Here is a 23,981-nt window from a genome sequence, read left to right on the forward strand (position 1 = left end):
GAGGCGGGGGGTGCGCGCCCAGGTTGAATTTGACTCTCACGCGGGACGCGGCTAATGCACATTCCTCGGCACCCAGAACCCAGTTCACTTGGCCGCACACACAGAAGCCCCATAGAGGCTGGGGACCCGTGTCGGACCCCCAGGTGAAGTCTTAACGCTGTCCGATTACCGGCAGTAGAATAAGGTGCCTGTTAAAGACACGCTGACACATGCATGGGGCTCCGCTGCTGCCTTATGAGAGTTCCTGCTAATCTCGCAGCTTTGCAGGGCCAGGCCTGCCTGTAATTAAATATTGCGTTCCGGGGGTATTAATGAAGCTTTTCCTTTGTCTTTTGCAAGTATTACAGTAGTGTTTTAGGCAAGTGCCTTTCCCAATTCGCGCATGAAGGAGGCCCAGTGCGATGGTGCAGAGCACCGCCATCAACGTCCCATATGGTTTCATTGTTGCTGCATAATAAATCCAGCAATGTTCCATGAGCGTGACGTTTCGATGTGGTTTTTGTGGCTCGGAGCTTCTGGGACTGAGATTGGACGTGCTCCCTCAGGCTGGACCCTAGGTTGGACGTTAGGGTTCCTCGAGTTCTCATGGCTCGGTGTCAACGTTTGAGGGCCCGGTCCAGTTTGGCCATTTGACTCAGCGGCTCCTGGTGCCCAAATCACCATTTGATCGATGGAGTGCAGGACTCTGCTGCCAACACTGATGGAAAAGATGCTGGAGAGCGGAGGCGTTGGTCCTAACACTTCTGTCACGTTCTCCTTAGCACTTCATGGAGGACAGGGGTGACCTCTGAGCAACTGTGTAATTATAAGGAAGGGAATTAAAAGTGCAGGAATCTCCTGGGTTCTCAGGATGTCTTCGTTCCTTCAGCCCTACTTAATTAACGGTAGGTGTGGCAAAGTCACGAGTCCCTGAGCAAAACGCTTAACCCCGATTGCCTCCAGAGGGAATGAGCCTGTGTCTCGTCACTGCAAGTCGCTCCGCTAAATGCGGAATAATGTAATAGCGGCCAAAGGTGGGTGGAGGCGCCCGTAGTCGGAATGCATGAGAGCAGACAGAGCAGACTCAAAAAAAAAGAAGAAGGAAGAAAGAAAGATCAAGAGCCGAGAGACCGGAAGACCAGTAATCATCTTTTCAAAGAGCGCAGTGTTTCCCTCACCGATTCGGTTGCTCTTATGTTGGTTTTGAGGTCACTGGGGTGTGAAAAGGTGTGGGGGGTCAGAAGGTCCAACCCTGGGAATGAAAGTGTCTTTTTACCTCATATGCAGCTAGTAGGTTTTCCATGTTCACAAGCAGCACAAGCTCAAATGGGTCGTTACTGTACTTAACTAGAGTTTTTCGGGCGTCTTTACTTTTCTGCCGATATTTTACATTGATTACTAGTTTCAATTATTTTGAATGGTGCTTTTTTTAATATTTAGGTATTTGTAGCCTATCTATTGTCATTGGACACCATCACTGGACCACCAAGACTGATTTCAAACTAATAGGTATAAACGCATTTTTACTGCAACCTGTTTTAAGTTCGGAAGTGTCGCCACGTATAAAGCAGACTACGGCAAACCATGCATCTTTTATTCATCAGTTATTAAACGAAGTTTCCCTTTCCATTATATTAATAGATCATGAGGTCCAATTGGTTTCATCCAAATATGGTTGTTTTTACTCCAAAATTCTTTACCAAGATGTATATATATATATATTCTTGAAAGAAGAGTGTGTGGATGTTTGCCACCCCTGTTCAGGTTATACTCATGGGGAGGAAGGAAGTTGAGCTGCTTAGTTGTAGAACGTGGTTCTAAGTTTGTAGACCACCAGGTTACAGTCCTGATTAAGAGCAAAGGTAATCCAGCCCCTGGAGATCCTGCTCATCTTAATTAAACAGCCAAGGCTTGACGACAAGCAGGGCGAATTAGGCGACGCTGGGCACGGCTGGTAAGTCTAGCTGGAAGGATGGAGCTTGCCTCTTCCTCTGCTCATGGCCCCGTGTCCGCAACGTTTCCCGCTGAGGGAAGGCCCGCGGCCAGCGGCGTCGGGGGGAAACCGGTGGGGCCTGAGCTGCTGTGCAGCGCAGCGTGGCAGGAAAAGTGTATGTAAACGTATACGTTCCAGATAAGCGCCCTGTCTGCCGTCCTGAAAGGACCATTGTTTCACTTTCTAGGAAAACTGATTCACTTAAGATCATTATTTGAGGATTTGGCTCTGACTTAAGTGACAGCGGATTGCTGCAGACACAAAGGCCGCACGTACGATGATTTATCATCGGGGTTTGGCGGCAATCGCTAGGGCATATACGCTCGTCAAATGAAGTCATTTTAGAGAAGTCGGACCTTGGGATTCTCCACCTGATTTAACCACGCTACTAATCATTCGTGAAATTGATTATCAATAATGCATATGGAGAATCTGTGCTTTTAGACATGATGGCACGTAGAGTAACCCATCGCTTAAAAAAAAATCTGTTGGGTGTACCAATTGGATTTTGTGAGGCATTGAAATGCGAAGAGGGGTGAAAAATGGTATGACTGTTTTCGCGATTGTTCTTTGGTGAATGCGTTATGTAAGGCCCCGTCCAGGTAACTCTTTGTTCAGATTCGCCACGCTGCTTTTTTCTGTATATCGCTTTCTCTGCAAAGCCCTGTTGCTCTTGCACCTGAAACCTTGATCCTCTTACAGGTAAAAATGTGTTTGGCAACATTCCCCACTCTGAAGTTTTTTTTTTTATGTCTATTGTGTGATTTTTTTGCCAAACATTGTCTTCTAGGCACTTGCTTGGCACATACCACTCCTCTCTCAGCCCGTTAAGAATGGATGGGCCTGAAAATATTGGCACATCGAGCTGCCTGAACTGTTTGAACTGCTGACCTTTTGAACTTTCAGAGCCTCCATGCGAGACATGGCTCATTCATTAATTTTACTTTTATTATTTGCATCTGTTTTTTCTACCTGGTATCATTTCAGAACAGGCTTATAAATGTAATTTTAATTCATTTGAATTAAAATTATTTTTGATTATTAGTACAGTACATATTTGTTATTACAATGTTATTACATTTAGAGCGTTTATCAGATGCCCTGATCCAGAGCGATTTACCATCAGTATTTACAGGGACAGTCCCCCCCTGTAAACACTCAGGGTTAAGTGTGTTGCTCAGGGATGGTAGTAAGTGGGATTTGAACCTGGGTCTTCTGGTTCATAGGCGAGAGTGTAACCCACTAGGCTACTACCACCCTATCATGGTGTCTAATTATGTCTGTTCCAGACGCCATACCACGAAAATAATGAATTTCTGCAATAAACACGAGTTAAGTCAATATTTGCATGCAGCATGTATGTGGTACTGGACGCTTCCAGGATTTAGGGCCTGCGGTCACTTTAAACCGGACGTCATGACGTTGACGCTTCCTAACCCGGAAGTGCGGAGGGCTCTTGCCATGGCCGACTTTCTGGCAGAAAACGAGCTGGCGACGCTGCGAAATCGCTTTAAACGCGACGCCGAGCTGCTCTTGCGCGGCGTGACCGAGGACGAGGGGGAGAAGAGTAAGCCGCGGCGAGACGCGGGGGAGTGAATGGCGACGTGTGGTGCGCGGTAGCTGATCCGAGGGCTCTCTGGCTCCTCGGCGCGTCTGTCCTTCACTAAAACCTCTTCGAGAAAGATGCCGAGGTGCCGGCCGAGTAAACCGAATTAAACGACGCCGTCAGTGTCGTCCCTTCGCTGCGTCGTGCGCAGAATTGGCCGCAATTCGCTCCGTTTCGGCTGAAATTCGTGATGGTTTTGGAGCAGCCAGGTAGTTCCGGTTCTACGTTCTGATTGGCTCGCCCCGACCGAACAACTCCGTATCAATGCGCTTGGGAACTACATTGCTCGGAGGAACAAACCACTATGTCGTTCCTGATTAGTAACATTCAAAACATTTATCAAATTAACATTTTTAAAAAATAAAATACTATTATTTCATTCTCTGCCGTCGTAATAATAATAAAAAAGTAACAATTTCTGCTATTTATTTATTTAATTTTTTATTAATGCTGCCTTGTAGTTCCAGGGCCTTGCATGGAGAGAGAAGAAAGAGAGAGCTCTTGTGTTTCTGGCCCCTGCACCAGAGCCGCCGCTTGTTAGCCCACAGTCGCGTTGTGTTGAGACCCCACAACTGGGCCGCATGCCACCGCTTCTTCATTGTCTGGGCGGCCTGGTCCCGGCGCAGTTAGTCTTTCCTTGCCGTAGACTCTGGCTTTAAACCTCTGTGGTTGTTTTTGTGTGTCCGCCGGCGCGTTGCTCAAGATCCACGGCCTCGTTTTCCACATTACACAGGAGATGTCTTCATCTAATTGGTCAAATTGGGTTTAGTAATCCTGAAGTGTGTGTGCAAGGACTTGCTTTCCTTTTGTAACGCTGAGTTGCAGACAGCGTTGCCAGATTTTATTCTAATGACCGTATCGGCATCGTAAATACAGCTGTATTCGTATTACCTTTGTATCACAGGTGCGTGTGTTTTTTTTTTTTTTTTTTTTTTTCGTTGCATATTAAAAAAAAAAAATTGATGCTCACTTTGTACTTTTAACCATGTCCGTTGCGCATTAAGTCCGGCTTGATGGTGTTCTCTCCCATCCGTCCCTTTGAAAGCGCCGGTGAATGTCTGCGGTCCACGCGGCCTCCATCCATCCCAGGCCACGCCTGCGAGAGCACAATGAATTTTATTTCATAACTGAAAAGCCGTGCTGTGCAGGAATGATTTATTGCGGATTTTCGTGCTTGTGTGCGTAAAACTCGCTTCAAAGGTTGAACCCTTTTTTTAATAGAACAAAAAAAAAAAATAGGCCGAGTTTGTATCCCACAGTCACGATGACCTTTGACCTTGCTTCAGGTAAAGAAGAGAAGGACGTTCAGCCGCCCGCCCGGTTCAACGGACACTCGGTTTTCTGGATCCTGGCCTCCGTGGGACTGACCTACTACGTGGACTTTTTCACCGTGGTCGTGGGCGACGCCAGCGTGAAGAGGTAAGCGGCTCCGACTCGGGCCCGAGGGGAGGGGCGGGCGCCCGTAACCGGCGTCTCTCTCTCTCTCTCTCTCTCTCTCCCCGCAGCTGGTGGCTCAGCGTCGGCCTCGTCCTCCTGGCCGTGTGCCTCTCCCTGGCCGCCTACTGCATTGTGTACTTGGAGTGGTACCGCGGCGTGAAGCACTATGACCAGGAGTACCCGGCGATCCCGCCCGTCACCACCGCAGCCTTCATCGCGGCCTCGTGCAGGTCAGACCACCAGCCCTCCGCGCGTTCAAAAGTTGAAGTCCCTGAAAGAAAAGCTTTACATCTGAAAGTGAAAAGGATTGTTTTTGTCATCACGAGACACGGTGACATGTGTCCTCTGTACTTAACCATCACACTTGGTGAGCAGCGGGCAGCCACAGCACGGCACTTGACTGTTCGGGATTTGAACTCACAACCCTTTTGGTTATGAGTCTGCTTTCTTACCTGCTCGGCCAACAGACTCTACATAAAGAACATAAGCCACCTTTAACAAGAACCATTAACTCTAGATGAAACTGAATCTGAGAAAATGAGGAATATGAAATGTAAATTAAAATAATTCCACGTTTTCTTACCTTAATTTATATATTTAATGAACAGATCTTGTAATAAACTCTTCATTAGGAGACGGTATAAATACAGTAGATGCCAAAAGTTTGGAGACACCTTCTCATTCAACGTGTTTTCTTTATTTTCATGAACATTTACGTTGGTAGATTCTCACTGAAGGCATCAAAACTATGAATGAACACATGTGGAGTTATGTACTTAACAAAAAGTGGAGACCTGGCCTCCACAGTCACCGGACCTGAACCCAGTCCAGATGGTTTGGGGTGAGCTGGACCAACAAGTGCTAAACACCTCTGGGAACTTCTTCAAGACTGTTGGAGAAGCATTTCAGGTGACGACCTCTTGAAGCTCATCGAGAGAATGCCAAGAGTGTACAAAGCAGTAATCAGAGCAAAGAAACTAGAATATAAAACATGTTTTCACTTATTTCACCTTTTTTGTTAAGTACAGAACTCCACATGTGATCATGGGTGGGCGGTAGTTGCCTAGCGGGTAACACACTCATCTATGAACCAGAAGACCCAGCTTCAAACCCCACTTACTACCATTGTGTCCCTGAGCAAGACACTTAACCCTGAGTGTCTCCAGGGGGGACTGTCCCTGTACTGATTGTAAATCGCTCTGGATAAGGGCGTCTATATAAATGTTCATTCATATTTTTGATGCCTTCAGTGAGAATCTATATAAAATTTTTTTGCATCTTTCCCCAGTTTCAACATCGCACTCTGGCCTGTTTGGTCTTTCTTCACGCCGATAATCCTCTTCACCCAATTCATGGGAGTTGTGATGGTGATTTCACTTCTGGGGTGATAGCAGCAGGTAGCTAGTTTGGCGTCTGTCTTTTTAATTTTCTTTTTTTTTTGCAGAGCAGTTGATTATTGAAAACGTAATTTATTATTATATGATATTATATTTATTTATTATTATTTCATTTTTATCTCTTTAGGGACCCCGGAGCCTTTGACTGCTCTAGCACAATAGATGGTGTTTCAGCGGTGTATATTTTTGGTATTTTTGTATGCTTTCGGCGGGAACTCCCTGCAGCCAGCACTCCACAGTTACAGCGGGTGGCGAAGGCGCCAGGCTGGTGCATGATGGGTGCCGGAGGATGTGCCCGTCTGCTCACCCCACGACGCATTTTTCCATCTCTGTGCCTCCTGACGCTGCACTTTAAGAGGAGAGCGGCTCAGTAAAAAATGAAGCGCTAAGTTTTCCCAAATGAACAGAACAAGCATCTTGCAAGTAAAATCGAATTACAGTATTTATATAGTTGTTGTTTTCTGAACAGGTCACTACTAAATAAAAATGTCATTGAACGGATTTGTGTCTAATCCCATTGTGACAAATTAATTGCATGTCGTGCGAACAAAGCGACAGAACCACGTTTTTTTTTTTTTTTTTTTTTAAATCAAATTCTCCTCAGCACCAAACTGCAATGTCACTCGGTCGGAGGTTCACAGCAAGCTCCACCTGCTGCTGCCACAAGCCCCGCCCCCCAGCGCAACACACGCCTCTTTCATCCTGACTTTACCCACAAAAGCTACAGACTAATTAACGACATTCTGGTTAAAATGGAAATTTTCGTTCTTTCTTCCTTAAATTTCTTGATTAAGCAAGAGACCTGATACAAATACCCATATTTTATTACATTAATTCACTTAGAAATGCAAAAAATATTTATAAAAGAATATATATATATACACACACACACATATGTTTTTTTAACCAACTTTATCAAGTCATGAGCATGCTATTATTTTATTAGAAGTATTATTTTAGGTAACGTTAATCAGCGTGGGTTGAAATGACGCAGAGCAGCAGTGCTCATATTATAAGGAATAAAAGTGGCATATGCATATGAAAAGCTTTCCAAACCGATTTCAGCTGGTCAGTTTGGCTCAGTTTCAGCTCTAGTAGTGAAAACGATTTCTCTGATGCTGATTTATTTGCTGGAGACGAAGAGTCCACGCCCGTGTCGCTGGCTTCTAATCTTCTGAGAAAGATCAGGTCTGCTGCGCATCAGAGATGAACCCTCGGTCAGCAGAGCGGCCCGTGCGGCCTGTATAAAGGGGCATTGTGGGAAATGACAGGGCAGGGTTGAAATCCGAGTCTATTGATGGCTTTTTTTTCCACCTTAATTTCTTTCTTTGGCCCCTGGACGGACCACTGGCAGCGGATCTGAGGTCAAGTCTGCGAATCGTGTTCAGTGGCAGACGACGACGATGGTGAAGGGTGTCCCCGGGGACCCCCGCGGAGACCGTAGGAGTCAGGTAAAGGCGTCGATCGGACCGATTGGCTCCGCCCGCCGGCTTTGAGGGGGTGTCGCGCCGGAAGCTCGTTCGGTCCCGCGGTACAAGACACGGTCGCCCTGGCACGCGTCCGGAGGTCTGGCGCGCCGCGCTTCTGGATCGGGTTGAGCGCATGAATGGCTGGCACCGCCACTCCATCGATCCCACACAGACGCACGGCAGCGGCGTGTCCGGTGATGTGGAGTGGGGATAACTGAAACTTAATCTCGTCGCCTTAATCTTGGTGACTCAGCGCGCGCCTATATAGGGGGCGATGGTCGGGACGGTCTCGGCGCGTCGAGAGTCCGTACCGACTGGAGTTTCGCGAATTACTGACTGATTCTCTGCTCCCTGGGCGACCCAGGCCACCCCCGTCTAATGCGCGTAACCTCTCTCGTCCGAAGTAGCCCGGCTCCGCTGCTATGGATTTTGGCACCATGGTCGAGCACGACGCGCTGGACATCATGGGCCTGAACAGGTACTGCAACAGCTCGTCCTCCTCGTCCGCCTCCGAGCGCGACGGCCACCTGCTGAAGAAGCTGCGCGGCAGCCTGTCGCGGAACTACCCGCAGAAGAACGCGGAGATGCTGAGCGCGCAGTACGGCATGAACCTGCTGCTGATCGGCGCGGCGCTGATGCTGGCCCTGACGCACCACGGGCCGGCCGTGAAGGAGGAGCACCTGCTCGGCTTCATCACCGCGCTCATGGTCCTGCAGCTGCTCTGGATGTTCTGGTACGTCGTGCGCAAAAAGCGCCAGCGGAACTTCGCGGCGGAGAAGGACGCGCACGCCGGGACGCGCTGGATAAGAGGTAAAAAGTTCACTCCATTCCTTTACCTTGTTTAGAAGGATATATATAATGGAAAACTGGTGAAACGTGGGAAAATACGAGTAATAATACCGATTAGTTTTATTGGATATCTATATGGCTAGAGCGCGCACCAACGTCTCCAAACCAAAGTTTTCCAAGTCAGGTTTTTTTTTTTAAAGATGGTAAAAATTCATTTATTAATATATCAATACGTGGCATTTGGCTTAGTAAAATAAAATGTATTAAAATAAAACGTGTGTTGGTAGGTGGGCTGACTCTGCTCGCTGTCCTGTCGCTGATCATGGACGCGTTCCGCATCGGCTTTTTCGTGGGATATCACACCTGCTTGTCCGCCGTGCTCTGGGCTTACCCCGTCGTCCACGCGATCCACACGGTGTCCCAGGTATGGAACGCTGCTCCTCATTTCCACTCCGGGAATAAGGCCGCTTTGTTCTACCGTCAGCAGACACCATAATCCCGTCATTGTGCGTTTTTTACCTCGCTACAGATCATTTATGTTAAGTCGACTGCTTTAAACACTGAGGTGTCTTCACAGGTGCATTTCCTCTGGTTTCACATCAAGGATGTCATCAGGAAATATGAGACATTTGAGAGGTATGGCAAGGTCGACCTTTATTGACCTTCGTTCATTCTTGTTAGAAGTCAAATTGCAGAACGTTATTGATCGTTGTGGCCAGGTTTGGTGTGATCCACGCAGTCTTCACCAACCTTCTGCTGTGGTGCAACGGGGTGATGTCAGAAGCCGAGCACTTTCTGAACCACCACAAAAGGAGATTAACGGACATGGGCTTCATGAACTTCACTGTCGGTGAGTGACTGTGTGTGTGTGTGTGTGTGTGGCACTTTAGTGTGGGCTTGAACAAAAGCCACAATAGGCCACTTGAAGACCCGATCCGGCGGAGGTGGGGGTGGGTAATCTGCGTCCAACGCCTCTCTATAGGGTTTCAGGCGACGCACACGGTCAGCAGCCCTTTCCCTCTCCTCCCTGCTCCACCTCAGACGGCTTTGTCTTCGTCTCCAGGGTTCCCAAGGGTGCTGCAATTGCAGTAACGCCCTAAGCTCAGCGGTTTCCTCATGTTCGGACGGCGTTGTACTTTTCCCCTCCTCCTTTGTCTCTCTTTAATTAAAAGCAGCGGCCTTGCAGGGCCACTGGTGGAGGGAAGAGGGGTGGACTGTGGAGACTGAGAGTGGGGGCAGCTGGTCGCCTCTAGATGGCAGCTTCAGATACCAGAAATGCAGCTCATCTCCATCGTCCCAGACGCACACACAAGTGTTGTATTCTTCAAATTCCTATATTCAGTTCCTCCTGAACAGAGAAAAGCTGCCCCACCAAAACAGAGGATCCTCTAAGCTGCAAGCAATTGCATTAAAGTGCAAAAAAGTTGAGAAAGAGTTGGTAGAGACCAACCCCAGTTCTTCTAGGACATATCAACGTGAACTACAGTACAGGTCTAAAGTTTGGACATGCCTTCTCATTCAATTTTCATGACCATTTACGTTGGTAGATTCTCACTGAAGGCATCAAAACTATGAATGAACACATGTGGAGTTATGTACTTAACAAAAAGTGGAGACCTGACCTCCACAGTCACCGGACCTGAACCCAATCCAGATGGTTTGGGGTGAGCTGGACCAACAAGTGCTAAACACCTCTGGGAACTCCTTCAAGACTGTTGGAGAAGCATTTCAGGTGACGACCTCTTGAAGCTCATCGAGAGAATGCCAAGAGTGTGCAAAGCAGTAACCAGAGCAAAGAAACTAGAATATAAAACATGTTTTCACTTATTTCACATAACTCCACATGTGTTCATTCATAGTTTTGATGCCTTCAGTGAGAATCTACCAACGTAAATGGTCATGAAGATAAAGAAAACACGTTGAATGAGAAGGTGTGTCCAGACTTTTGGCCTGTACTGTATATTGCCGGTTCCACTTTTTAGTCGGGATTATTTGCAGGTTTTACACTTTTAGATAGTAACTTTCTAAACAGTCTCACGGTTACTGTTGGGAAGATGAAAAACACGTGAATTAATTTCACCGCTGATTAAACTGACAATATTGCATGTGTCCTTAAATGACTTTATTTGGGTCCACTGTAAAGATCCTTCATTGCTTTTGTTATGGAATATAAAAGAAGATGTACAGTTCTCTCCAGGGGTTGAAGAGCCATTGTTTTACTACTGCAAGAAAGCTAGAAACTTTCTGAAAGTTTCCAATATCTTCCAACTCTTTTTTTTTTAGATGATGATGAAGACAATCCCCACTGCAATTGCACAACCAGTGCCTGCACGGTGTTCTCCAGCAGCCTGAACTACCTGTACCCCTTCAACATTGAGTACCACATCTTTGTTTCCGCCATGCTCTTTGTCATGTGGAAGAACATCGGCCGCACCATCGATCACCATGCCAACCACAAGAAGCCCAACACCAGGACAACAGGACTCTGCCTGGGGCCACTGTTAGGCCTGGTTGCTCTGGCCAGCACCATTGGTGTCCTTGTGGTCTACCTCATCTACTTGGAGGAGTCTGTGGAGACCCAGGAGACTGCCATCACCATGTTCTACATCTACAGCATTGCCATACTGTCCCTCATGTGTCTTGCTGGGGTTGTGGGACTGCTCATCTACAGGGCAGAGGGACTCCCTATGGACCAGGGAAAGAACCCGTCTAGGCAGCTGGACATGGAGCTGCTGTTCAGCTCCTCAGTTGGTTCTTGGCTCATGTCTTGGTGCAGCGTGGTGGCTGTGATCTCTTCCAGCAGCAGTCCCACCTATCGTTGGACCAGTCTAGTGTACTCCCTGTTGCTGATCCTAGAGAAGTATGTGCAGAACCTCTTCATCGTGGAATCCCTGTACCGCCAGAGGCCCCGGGAAGGCGGGCTGGATGCGTCCCAGGACCCTGGCTCTCCAGGTATCTTCACAGTGGCAGCTGACATGGTGCCACCTTACAACGGCATCATCAACCAGGCCTATGACAACCAGGACAAGTTCTGCGCCTCCATGGAGAGCGAGCCGGAGGAGAACGGCCAGGTGTACAGTGGCGCCCGAAAGCCGTCCCAGGTCCCCCTGCCCGTGGTGCTCGACCTGGAGGACAAGCCCAGCCGGAAGAGGCAGATCCTGAAGAACATCACCGTCTTCCTCTTCATGTGCAACGTTTCAGTAAGCATCAGAGCTCATTTACATTTCTGGAATTTACCAGACGCCCTTATCCAAAGCGCCTCAGAATCAGTAGTTACAGGGACAGTCCCCCCCTGGAGACACTCAGGGTTAAGTGTCCTGCTCAGGGACACGATGGTAGTAAGTGGGGTTTGAACCTGGGACTTTTTATTTACATTTCTGGCATTTACCAGACGTCCTTATCCAGAGCGCCTCACAATCAGTAGTTACAGGGACAGTACCCCCCTGGAGACACTCAGGGTTAAGTGTCCTGCTCAGGGACACAATGGTAGTAAGTGGGGCCACTACCACAGAACAGCATGACTATTCTAAATTGCCTCTTCTCTCTTTCAGCTTTGGATACTTCCTGCCTTCGGGTGCAGGCCGCAGTACGACAATGGCCTGGAGCAGAACTTGTACGGCTTCACCACCTGGTCCACCGTCCTCAACTTCGCCATCCCTCTGAACCTGTTTTACAGGATGCACTGCGTGGCCTCGCTCTTCGAGGTCTTCCGGAAGGTTTGAGGCCCTGCGCGGCCACCGACGTCCCTCGCACTCAGACTTTATGTGTTGCTGTCAACAATCGATTGGACCTCTGAGGACAACACTCACCAGGCTCTCCGGGTGGAATTCCACTAGCTGGAGGGTTAAAAACAGGAACCTGGTCCTTAAAAAATGAACATCACAGTAAAGTTAATTCAACATTGAATGCACCAGGTATATAAATATATATATTTTTTAATTGTTCTACACACATGGATGATGTTCTCATCGGGCTGCTCAGCTCCAAATTCTATTCTCAAAACGACGTTCTCATGTTCAGACGCATGAGCGGCATTGTGCCCCTCATTATCCTGTGACCTTCAGCGACGTACGAGACAAAGCGCAACTCGATCCTACGCGAAGCCATTGGACCTGATTGTTATCTGTGTTTGCGTCAATATTTCATTGTGGACCTTGGACCAGGTGTTGGGCCACATTGTTCTGTAGGACTCCAAGACTCCAAGCCTCAGAAAGATGGCCACAGGGAAATACTGCTGACTGGACGTCATGGAGGACGCCACGTCTCTATTCTCCAGTTACACGTCCAGAGAAGTCTGTCTCTCTCTCGCCTGGTGTCTTATTGTCCTACGTTGCCTTTATCTGGCTAGTGTAAAGGAAGTAGACATGTCTCGCCGTAGGAAGTCTGTTCTCAGACGTTGGGACGTCCTCTCAGCGTCCACAGAGGAAAGTTGCACAGCCGAGTTGTACGTGTGTCACGTAGCTGTGTGTGTGTGTGTGAGACTACGCACTGTAAATCCGGTAGTGTGATTTGGGTTTGGAATGCTGAGGCGGATCGTGATGGGCTCCTCAGCGGTGCCTTTTCCAAAACGTACCGCCAGGAAACACCGTACGGCCTGTACTGACAAGTCGTTTCGCCACGGAGGCTCGAACTATTGGATGTTGAAGAAGACGCATCGGGTGTGTGAGCTTTCTCGTCCCATAAATTGCACTTACAGTGAATGTTGAGAAGACAGCAAGAGTCGGCTCAAACCTTGTTGCCTGGCCTGGTTTTTTGTGTAATTAAAAGCACCGAACAACGAACCACTGTGAGCAGGGCTGGTGGGTCCAGAAGACCAGAAAATAGAGAAGCACACCTGACCACACGGCAAAATTTCAGCGCCCCTTCGATCGAACACGTGACTGAACGGGAGGTGAAGTGCTCTTTAAACAATAAATCCCGTTCCTGTGGATCACATGTCCTGTAATAAAGATCGTGCTGCTGTGAAAACCGGTAAAATCCACGTAAGACCCGACACTGAGGGTGTATCGCCCCTCGCCCCCTGCGTTTAAAGGTCAGGGGTCACCAGACTCTTTATCACGTTCAAGGTGAAATGTTGCGCGATGCGCTTGAACTGACAGCCAATGGCCACTAGGTGGCGTGAGAGGTCCTCTCCTGCGGGTCTGAAGCTGAACGTGTTGCACAGTGAAGATGCGACGTTGCCTGTTAACTTTGAACTGTCAACAAATAAAAAAAACGTAAATGAAAAATACCGACGTGAATTTCGTTTTTCATCATCAGTGACGTTATAGCATTAAGGCAGACCAGACCCTCGCTTCACCACAGCCTCGTACAGTAACTGTGTGTGTGTGTGTGTGTGTGCATCTCTCTCTCTGTGCGTGTGCGTCTATGCGTGTGTTCGCGCGTCTCTCTCTCTCTCTCTGTGTTTGTGTGTGTGTGTGTGCGTGCGCGCTTCTCTCTCTCTGTGTGTGAGTGTGCGCGTCTGTGTGTGTGCGTCTCTCTCTCTCTGTGCGTGTGTGTGTGCGTCTCTGTGTGTGTGTGTTTGCATCTATTCGTGTGTGTGCGTCTCTCTGTGTGTGTGTGCGTCTATTCGTGTGTGTGCGTCTCTCTGTGTGTGTGTGCGTCTATTCGTGTGTGTGCGTGAGTGTGCGCGTCTGTGTGTGTGCGTCTCTCTCTCTCTGTGCGTGTGTGTGTGCGTCTCTGTGTGTGTGTGTTTGCATCTATTCGTGTGTGTGCGTCTCTCTGTGAGTGTGCGCGTCTGTGTGTGCGCGCGCGTCTCTCTCTCTCTCTGTGAGTGTGTGTGTGCGTCTCTCTCTATCTCTCTGTGCGTATGTGTGTGTGCGTATGTGTGTGTGTGGCGCGCGCGTCTCTCTCTCTCTCTGTGTGTGTGTGTGTGCGTCTCTCTCTATCTCTCTGTGCGTGTGTGTGTGTGCGTATGTGTGTGTGTGGCGCGCGCGTCTCTCTCTCTCTCTGTGAGTGTGTGTGTGCGTCTCTCTCTATCTCTCTGTGCGTGTGTGTGTGCGTCTCTCTATCTCTCTGTGCGTGTGTGTGTGTGCGTATGTGTGTGTGTGGCGCGCGCGTCTCTCTCTCTCTCTCTGTGTGTGTGTGCGTATGTGTGTGTGTGGCGCGCGCGTCTCTCTCTCTCTCTCTGTGTGTGTGTGTGTGCGTCTCTCTCTATCTCTCTGTGCGTGTGTGTGTGCGTCTCTCTATCTCTCTGTGCGTGTGTGTGTGTGTGCGTATGTGTGTGTGTGGCGCGCGCGTCTCTCTCTCTCTCTCTCTGTGCGTGTGCGCGCGCGCGTGCGTGATCCCTGCACCCTCCTCCCAGCTCGGGAAGTTGTCTGGTGAAGTGACAGGATCTCCAGTCCCGGCGCCGCGTTGTGGAGAGGGAGGTCGCGCGGCGGGCGACGCAGCACCATGAGCTCAGTGTCGCCTGGAAACGCCACCCAGCTTCCGCGGTCCGACCCAGCCGACTTCTCTTAGTTCTTCCTTCCTTCCTTCCTTCTTTCTTCGCTCGCTGGTCGGACGCTTGGAAAGCCATGCGCGGTGGCCCGGCGACATGGGGAACGCGCGGGGTCGTCTCCTAGCGGGGACGCGCCAGAGCGCATGGAGACCCCCGCGAAGCGCCTCTCAGCCGTGCGCGCCACCAGCGCCGTGTCGCCGCCGCCACCGCCACCGCCATCGCCGATGTGGAACGGGACCGAGCCGGGCGGCGACGTGCTGGTGCGCGCGCTGACCGGCGGCCTGCTGTCCCTCCTCATCCTGTGGACGCTGCTGGGCAACGTGCTGGTGTGCTCCGCCGTGCTGCGCTTCCGCCACCTGCGCGCCAAAGTCACCAACATCTTCATCGTGTCGCTGGCGGTGTCGGACCTGTTCGTGGCGCTGCTGGTCATGCCGTGGAAGGCGGTGGCCGAGGTGGCGGGCTACTGGCCCTTCGGGACCTTCTGCAACGTGTGGGTGGCGTTCGACATCATGTGCTCCACCGCCTCCATCCTCAACCTCTGCATCATCAGCGTGGACCGCTACTGGGCCATCTCCAGCCCCTTCCGCTACGAGAGGAAGATGACCCACCGGGCGGCGTTCGTGATGATCAGCGTGACATGGACGCTGTCCGTGCTCATCTCCTTCATCCCCGTGCAGCTCAACTGGCACAAGGCGAGCGCGGAGACGCCGGGTCCCGACCTCGCCAACGCCACCGTGGAGGAGGACTGCGACTCCAGCCTCAACCGCGAGTACGCCATCTCCTCGTCGCTCGTCAGCTTCTACATCCCGGTGGCCATCATGCTCGTCACCTACACCCGGATCTACCGGATCGCCCAGATCCAGATCCGCCGGATCGCGTCGCTGGAGCGCGCCGCCGAGCACGCGCAGAGCTGCCGCACCAAGAGGCTGGAGTGCCAGCACCACACCACGCTGCGGACGTCCATCAACCGGGAGACCAAGGTCCTGAAGACCCTCTCGGTCATCATGGGCGTGTTCGTGTGCTGCTGGCTGCCCTTCTTCGTCCTCAACTGCATGGTGCCGTTCTGCGACAAGCCGGGAGCCGGACTCCCGTGCGTCAGCGACACCACGTTCGACGTCTTCGTGTGGTTCGGCTGGACCAACTCGTCCCTGAACCCCGTCATCTACGCGTTCAACGCCGAGTTCCGCAAGGCCTTCGCCGGCCTGCTGGGCTGCCGCCACTTCTGCTCCAGCACCCCGGTGGAGACGGTCAACATCAGCAACGAGCTGGTGTCCTACAACCAGGACACGCTGTTCCACAAGGAGATCGTCAGCGCCTACGTCAACATGATCCCCAACGTGGTGGACTGCATGGACACCGAGGACACGTTCGACCGGATCTCGCACGAGGCGCCCACGGACTCGGTGTGCGACCCGGACGACTGCGAGGCGGACGTCTGCTCCTTCACCCCCAACGGTTTACACTGAGCTCATCGTTACCGTTATTATCACCGTCATTACAGGCTGGACGGACACTTCTCTCGCTGACGTCACAGACTGCTCATTCGTAGTGCGGCTGACGTCACCCGCGGGGACAAACTAGAGCCTTACGTCATCATTCGTCGTTTGTTTGTTTGTTTGTTTTTTTAATCGCCTTATTCACTTTGGGGTCGCGTGCAATACCGTTCTTGAAGGTGACGTGTCGTTGTTTTCCGTGACGTCATGACAAATGCCAAAAAAAAAAAAAGATGTGTAATAATGATCATGAGAAGAAGAATAAGAGCAGAAACAAGTGCTGTTCCTCCGGCTCCGCCCCCGGCACACACACACACACACACACACACACACACACACACACACACGCGTGAGATGCAGTCCATTTCCAGTTAAATAGAGCTGTGACATGCCACTGTCACCAACTCCAAGGACGTGATTTCTGTACCTCTTGACCATGCCCACACGCGTCCATGTTTTTGATACTGTACTGATGACGCAATATGAATGTACGCTGTCCTCTGACGTGCACCACCGTCATTCTTTGTTTAATAAAAGTCGCTCTGTTTGAAGACAGACGCGGTTCTTTGGCTTTATTTGGTCTTGGAGCTGCTGCATATATATATATATTTTTTAATATGATGCATAATTTCTCTGCCACTTACACAAGCTGGTATGATCAAGTGACCATGGCATCTATATCTATATATTTTAGATGGTTTGACATGCTTAAAGATATTAATGGATTTATTTAAAAAACAAGCCTGTATGGGACAGATTCCTATTACATATCAGTATATATTACAATGTGAACCCGGATGCATTTAATTTATGCATCTGGTTGCATTAAATATTTGTAAAAAAAAAAACAAATATTACAAATAACAAAATTCCAATTTTAGGGTGACGAAATAAAAAATATATTTAATATCTACACCCAAATACTAGTGCTAGTTTTGTGCTGTTTCTTAATATTAAAGATTTATCATCGTTTTTTTCAGGGATGTATAAAGTTTCTTCAAAGTTAAACTTAACTACATCTTAAAATGAAAGAAATTATAATAAAATCCCAACGGATAGAATTAGAAAGCATTATATAATCTCTGTTTCAGTTCTAAAAGCAGAAAAACACTCATTAAAGTCACATTAAGATGTAAAAGTCAGTGAGGTTGATAAAACCTTCTTGCTCAAATGATGAATTGGGTGAACATTTGATTTAAAGTTGTCCTCACTCAGTCCAACGAACTATTTTCAACATTAGGTGTTAATTTATTCCATGAACTGCCTGAAGAAGGTATCTGGACAGGTTTCCTTCTTCCTGAACGTTTTACACAGTTTGCAGTATTTTGGTCCCTTAACGTGTTGCCCCTAGTTGTGGGCCGTCTGCATGGTCTTCAAGGAACTGGGCTACATCACCACTGATGTCTGCTGTGGACTGGTGTGGAAAGAGGGCTGACCCACGGGGGGCTTTTCTCCAACCGTCCATCTGCCCTGCAGCCCAGATATTACCGTGCATCCACGTAAACCTGAAAATAATGGGAGTGTGCATCAGTAAATCCAGTCTTAATTCATCTGGATTACTTGAAGGCATGAGAGATGCTCCCCCCCTGGGATGCGTAGACCGACGGGGCAGCTGAAGAGAACATTTCATCCTGAACTGGGGTTAAAGCAGATCTTTACCTCCCTCTCGCTCTCTCTCTCTCTCTCTCTCTCTCACACACACACACACACACACACACACTTGTGTGGTGTCCTCTTTTACTTCCACGTTGTCGTGCCCTCCTGCGTCCCATGTGACCACGCCAGTGACCTTTACGAGGTCGGGTCAGAACACATTACCCCCCCGCGAGCGGAGCAGCGGCGACATGCTTACAAGAGACAGCCTGCATCCTCAAAAGTGACGCAAAGGCTGTCTGACTGAAGGAGGCAGCGGAGAGGGGCGTGTATGACCCCCCTAAATGCGATTATCACGTGTACGTCTACTACTGGTTTTATTTTGGATCCACCTGGTTTGAGATCATTGAGAAAGTGAAGTGACTGTCATTGTGAAACACAACTAAACGTGTCCGCTGTATTTAACCACCCGGGGGAGCAGTGTGTGGGGACGGTGCCTTCATCATGGGGACGGTTCGGGTTTCGAACCTGCAACCTTCCGATGACCTTCCATTGCCCAGTATCAGCATGATGCTGTGGAGATGTTTTCTTCCTCTGCATGCCCCATACAGAGCCTGACCAGATCTGCATCATTTACAGCATTTATCATTTACAGCATTTACCAGGCGCCTTATCCAGAGCACCTTACAATCACTAGTTACAGGGACAGTCCCCCCTTGGAGACACTCAGGGTTAAGTGTCCTGCTCAGGGACGCAACGGTAGTTGGTGGGATTTGAACCTGGGTCTCCTGGTTCATAGGTGAGTGTGTTACCCACTGGGCTACTACCACCCTATCGTCTTCATTCATCCAGAAGAATTAAAAACCCAAAACTTGGCTGGTTCTGCCCCTCCCAAGGACATTCATTTTCTAATTTTACTAGTCCAATATCGTGAAAGGGGTTCACATTTGCAGCTTTATTATTTATTATTAAGCCTTTAGGTTCATTCATTAGCACGGTGTTCAGTGAAAAAGATGAAATGGATCCATCCAAACGATTAAAGCCCTCGGGCATTAACTTCCAGCTATAAGAGAGAATCAAATGAATGTAAATGACATGAACCTCCAGGTGTCTGTCCCCCTTTTGTCTGAATAAATCTGCCCGCGTGGCCAGGCCGTGCCCGCTAATCCTGCGCGTGACGTGATGTTTTGTAACAGTCGCCGGCCGGTCTATTTTTGAGGGGACAGACAGTTCCAGTGGGCGTGTGACAGTTTGCTCAGGTCTAATTGTTATTTATTAATTTCTCTGTCCCCCTTGCGGCCCCGCTGATTTCCGCGACGTGCATTATTGCATTTGCCTTCGTACGTGTCAGGGGCGATTAGTGGAGATTTCGGTGTAACTCGGCGTTGTGCGGAGGGGGTCACCGAGTCAGCCGATAGCACTTTTCCATTTTTAATGAAAAGCCGCCCCAACTCAGGACTTTTACTCTGCTGCTTTCAGACAATGTGGAGCACCAAATATTATGACCTTAAAAATCCCTTTATGTCGGAATCAAGCATTCACAAAAAACAGAAGCAGGCCTATATTTCGAATTTTCTCCCCAGATGGCATGTATCTGGACCCCATTTTTAATCATCGAGGTCCGTAATAAAGATCCAGCAGCACTTGGGTCCTTGGTAAAGACAGTGGAGATGATGGGCTGTTAAAGATCCTCTGTATGATGGGGTCAGGCTGGCCCGAAATCATTTCTGTGGTGGGTAAAAAGGAACAGTCGGCACCTCAAACAAGGGACACTTCAATCTGCAGGACTTCCCGTCATAATGTCATTATAATGCCAAAGGTGTCTTTCTGCCTCATCTTTTCCCATTCAAAGCCCAAATTAAAAAGTGGAAGTGATTGTTTTTTTCTGCTCTTAACCCCGCATCACCCTCAGTGAGCAGTGGCCGGCCATGACAGGCGCCCGGGGAGCAGTGTGTGGGGACCGTACATTCATCAAGGGGACCTCAGTGGCACCTTGCGGTTCGGGATTTGAACCCACAACCCTTTGGTTACGAGTCCTGCTTCCTTAGCCTCTAGGCCACAACTTTAATTATTGATGTCGCTTCCTATGTGAACTTATTCTATACATTTCATCTGGGCCATACAGCAAAATAGTGAATTAAAACTTTAACTTGTTAATCACGTGATGATGTTTGTTGCTCATTTACAAATTAAATATAAGTTGACTGCAGCTCGACTGCCAGGCTTAGTATTATTTTATTTAGCATTTTATTACAGGGGACATTATTCGTGTAATAAGTGGCGCCAGAAGGAACTAGTATAAATATGAACGTGGTGATGTTGTTAATTTAAAGTCAACACTGACAGCCCTAATATAAATGTTCACTTCACTGTCGACTGTGCCAGGCTCCTCGGAGGCCAACGCTCGGAGCGAAGCTCTCGTCCCTCAGATGAATCGGAGAGGAAATGTCTAAGTGACGTGCACTGGTGCTTTAGACCCCAAATGAAAGGAAAGGTGGGACGTGCCTGAAGGGTGCAGAGATGTTTTTTTTTACTCTGCCTTTGATTACTCTAAACTCGAGAACCGCTTAAAATATTGTAGTAGATTTACACTACCGGTCAAAACTTTGGACATCTACTCATATTGCATTTTTTAAATTACAGAACAAAATTGAAGACACGAGACCATGAAATAAAGTTATGTAATAAACCAAAAAAAGAAGAATTGTGTCTCTTTTGCGGTGATGGCAAAATATCTTTCTTGCATTTGCATTGTATTCAAGATGGTGTGTGTGTGTGTGTGTGTGTGTGTGTGTGCATGTGCGTGTGTGCATATATATATATATAGTCTCAAAATCGGGGTTTCCAGACTTCTGACTGGATGTGTGTGTGTGTGTGTGTGTATGTGTGTGTGTGCATATATATAAACAACAGGCTTATATACAACACGCATATATATATATATATATATATATATGCGTGTTGTATATAAGCCTGTTGTTTACTGCTCGCTGAGGGTGATGCGGGGTTAAGTCTGGAAACCCCGATTTTGAGACTAAGATGGAGATCCTGTCTTGCCTGTATATATATATATATATATATATATATATACACACACACACACACACACACACACACACACACACACACACACACAGACACACTGACCAGTCTACCAATCCCAGTGTCATTTATTTGATTGTACAATCGATGATTCGTCAAAAAACACACACACACATCCAAAGAAGAAACAGCATCTGAATGCACTTGACATGCTTTGGACATGAGGACGGCGACCCCCGCAGCGCAGCATTTTCACAGACACTCCCCAGGCTGTGAAGTATCCATATCATCATGCAGTCTCTTTCCGCTCTTTCCTCGCCGACATCAAACGTTAGGGAAGCTTTGAAAGAGTCAATGGGAGTGAAACGTTCTCGTCTCTGGCGGCTGCTGCTTCCCACATCTGCAGCGGGGCTGAAAGGGGCTCATTAGACCGAGCTGCTGCGGGGACGACAACAATAACATTTACTCAGAGCGCAGCCCAAATCGCCCAAAATGACTTCAAACACCTTCAATTCAGAGACGGCTTCACTCTGTTCGCTGCAGGCGGAGCCTCCAGAGTGTGGTCCGGTGATATGGGATGAATATCTGGTCAGCCTTGAAGACTCCACCAATGAAAGTGAAGTGATTGTCACTGTGAAACATTGCAGCACGGCACACGGTGACTCAACAGAATGTGTCCCCTGCATTTAACACTTCATCACCCTTAGTGAGCCGTGGGCACCCATGAAAGGAGCTCGGAAACAGTGTGATCGAGGGGACCTCAGTGGCACCTTCCGATTACGTCTGCTTCCTTGCCTGCTAGACCACCACTGCCGCGCAGGGGCAGGTTTTAGACTTGTCTGTGACAGCCAAGGCAACACACTCTGTGTCTTCGTATGTCCCGTGGTAAGTTACGGAAGACGACCTGAACCTTCTTAGTGTAGCTCCCCTGCAGGGGACTGGTTTTAAAGTAGTCTGGGACAAGTCCTGTGAGGCCTTTGTAGGCTAACAGCAGCATTTTGCAATCGATGCTGAAGGAAGGCAGGACAGGAGTACTGTGGTCAGACTGTCTTGTTCTGGTTAGGACTCCAGCAGCTGCACTTTTGCTTCTGGATTATTTGTCCGAGTTGCTGCAAATTTTAATGAGAAAGTTGGAGGACCTAATGGCAGGCCCTGAGGGACCCCATAATTAAAAAGTCTGTGCAATTGACCCTTGACTTGTCCTAAATCGAATTGTTCATGTATATGTGAGTTTTATGCTGCCACGGTGCACCGGCTATATCATCCACAATATCTTCACATCTTCTAAGCAGAACATGTGCTGACATCCAGTAAAATAACTACTGAGAGACAAGCTGACATGCAGTATGATTCTGTGCTACGGTGTGATCTGAATGGCAGCTGAGTGCTAGTTTTAGAAGGCTGGGGATGTGTTATTTTAATTCAAGTTTTCTTTTGAACATTTCCTGTCATGAAAGCGGAGGAATTTGAAGAAGCTCGAGTGCATAGAACTGTTACGTTAGACCCAACACTGCATGCTTGTCCGGATGTACATCTCCGCATGAGAGCTGCAGCAGTTTGACGGTTCAAGGTAAAGTGGGAAATCAGATGAAACATGGTTTGATGGAGGGTCAGTGCATCTCTTCCTGTAATGAGGCCGCTTTAATGTGCAAATATGAGTAGGATTTTTTTTGGGTGTAGTTGATCTCAGAACGTTCAGGTTTATCTATTAAGGATATGACAATAACAAGGCTTTGGGGAAAATTAATGATTTGGAATATATACTACAAGCACACCTTCGTGTTCCTCCATCGAACAGCAACTGGCATTGCCAAGCCTACACACATGGTCATGCCAAGTCTAAGCTCTTCTCGTCTGTGTTTGCCAAATGACTTATTAAACACCATCAGTCCATCACACTCAGTCTATCATGCTGCTCTAATCTACTCTGCTAACTCCTAACACCCCGACTCTGCTTGCACACTCATATTTTCCACCTTCATGCCTCCCATCGGCCCAAAGCCTGTATGCTATTTCTTGTCTATTTGTTACCTTGGATGAGAACAGAGTTAAAGTAACACTGGCCACACCCAGATATAGTCTGTAAAACTGACATTAGAATGACATTAGAAGCTTGAACCCAACCCTAACACTAACTCGAACTTTTTTTAGAGGGTATTCTAAAATGTTTTTTTACGGTATAAATGCTTAACTGAAGTTTTAAGATTTAATTTTATGCCATTTTATGCCATTTTAGATATATAAAACGTCATATTTATGCACATGAAAGTGAAGTGACTGTCAATGTGAAACACTGCAACACAGCACACAGTGACATGGTGACATGTGTCCTCTGTATTTAACCATCACCCTTGGTGAGCAGTGGGCACCATGATGGAGCATGACTTTTAACATCAGACCCCTGTTCATATTTTCTGGTGTATACAATGTTCCTTTGGAGCACGACATTGGTCATCAAAGAAGGAAAAGAATCATTATCTTTCAGCATTAAACAGAAAAGCCAGTGATGTTCATGTTGGTCCAAGTCTTTTTATATCTTGGGTTTATATTAAGATGGGGCTGATATGGACCATCTGTTCGGTACCTGTGATCCACTCGTATGGGACTGTTACCTGGGAGTGGCAGAGTCACTGTGATTTAACACTAAATAGTGTCCATTTTATACACTGAACTATTAACTACGAAGACCCAGGTTCAAACCCCACTTGCTACCATTGTGTCACTGAGTAAGACACTTAACCCAG

General features: G+C 48.2%; 3 protein-coding genes across 3 annotated transcripts; all 3 read left to right on the forward strand.

The window, feature by feature from the left end:
* Positions 1-3,404: 3,404 nt before the first annotated feature.
* On the forward strand, positions 3,405-6,913 carry tmem128 (transmembrane protein 128). The gene is made up of 5 exons (XM_028960525.1): positions 3,405-3,539; positions 4,865-4,997; positions 5,084-5,245; positions 6,304-6,412; positions 6,540-6,913. Exons 1-4 carry the CDS (start codon positions 3,434-3,436, stop codon positions 6,401-6,403), a joined length of 501 nt encoding a protein of 166 aa, XP_028816358.1. The 5' UTR covers positions 3,405-3,433; the 3' UTR covers positions 6,404-6,412; positions 6,540-6,913.
* Positions 6,914-8,015: 1,102 nt separating this feature from the next.
* On the forward strand, positions 8,016-13,898 carry otop1 (otopetrin 1). The gene is made up of 6 exons (XM_028960503.1): positions 8,016-8,691; positions 8,958-9,094; positions 9,248-9,306; positions 9,390-9,520; positions 10,954-11,870; positions 12,222-13,898. The coding sequence occupies exons 1-6, from the start codon at positions 8,304-8,306 to the stop codon at positions 12,390-12,392; spliced, it is 1,803 nt and encodes a 600-aa protein (XP_028816336.1). The 5' UTR covers positions 8,016-8,303; the 3' UTR covers positions 12,393-13,898.
* A 998-nt stretch (positions 13,899-14,896) lies between these two features.
* On the forward strand, positions 14,897-17,157 carry drd5a (dopamine receptor D5a). Its single transcript, XM_028960276.1, has one exon. It carries the CDS (start codon positions 15,253-15,255, stop codon positions 16,573-16,575), a length of 1,323 nt encoding a protein of 440 aa, XP_028816109.1. The 5' UTR covers positions 14,897-15,252; the 3' UTR covers positions 16,576-17,157.
* The last annotated feature ends 6,824 nt before the right edge of the window (positions 17,158-23,981 follow it).

Source organism: Denticeps clupeoides, chromosome 18, assembly GCF_900700375.1.
Source record: "Denticeps clupeoides chromosome 18, fDenClu1.1, whole genome shotgun sequence".
Taxonomy (NCBI): Eukaryota; Metazoa; Chordata; class Actinopteri; order Clupeiformes; family Denticipitidae; genus Denticeps; species Denticeps clupeoides.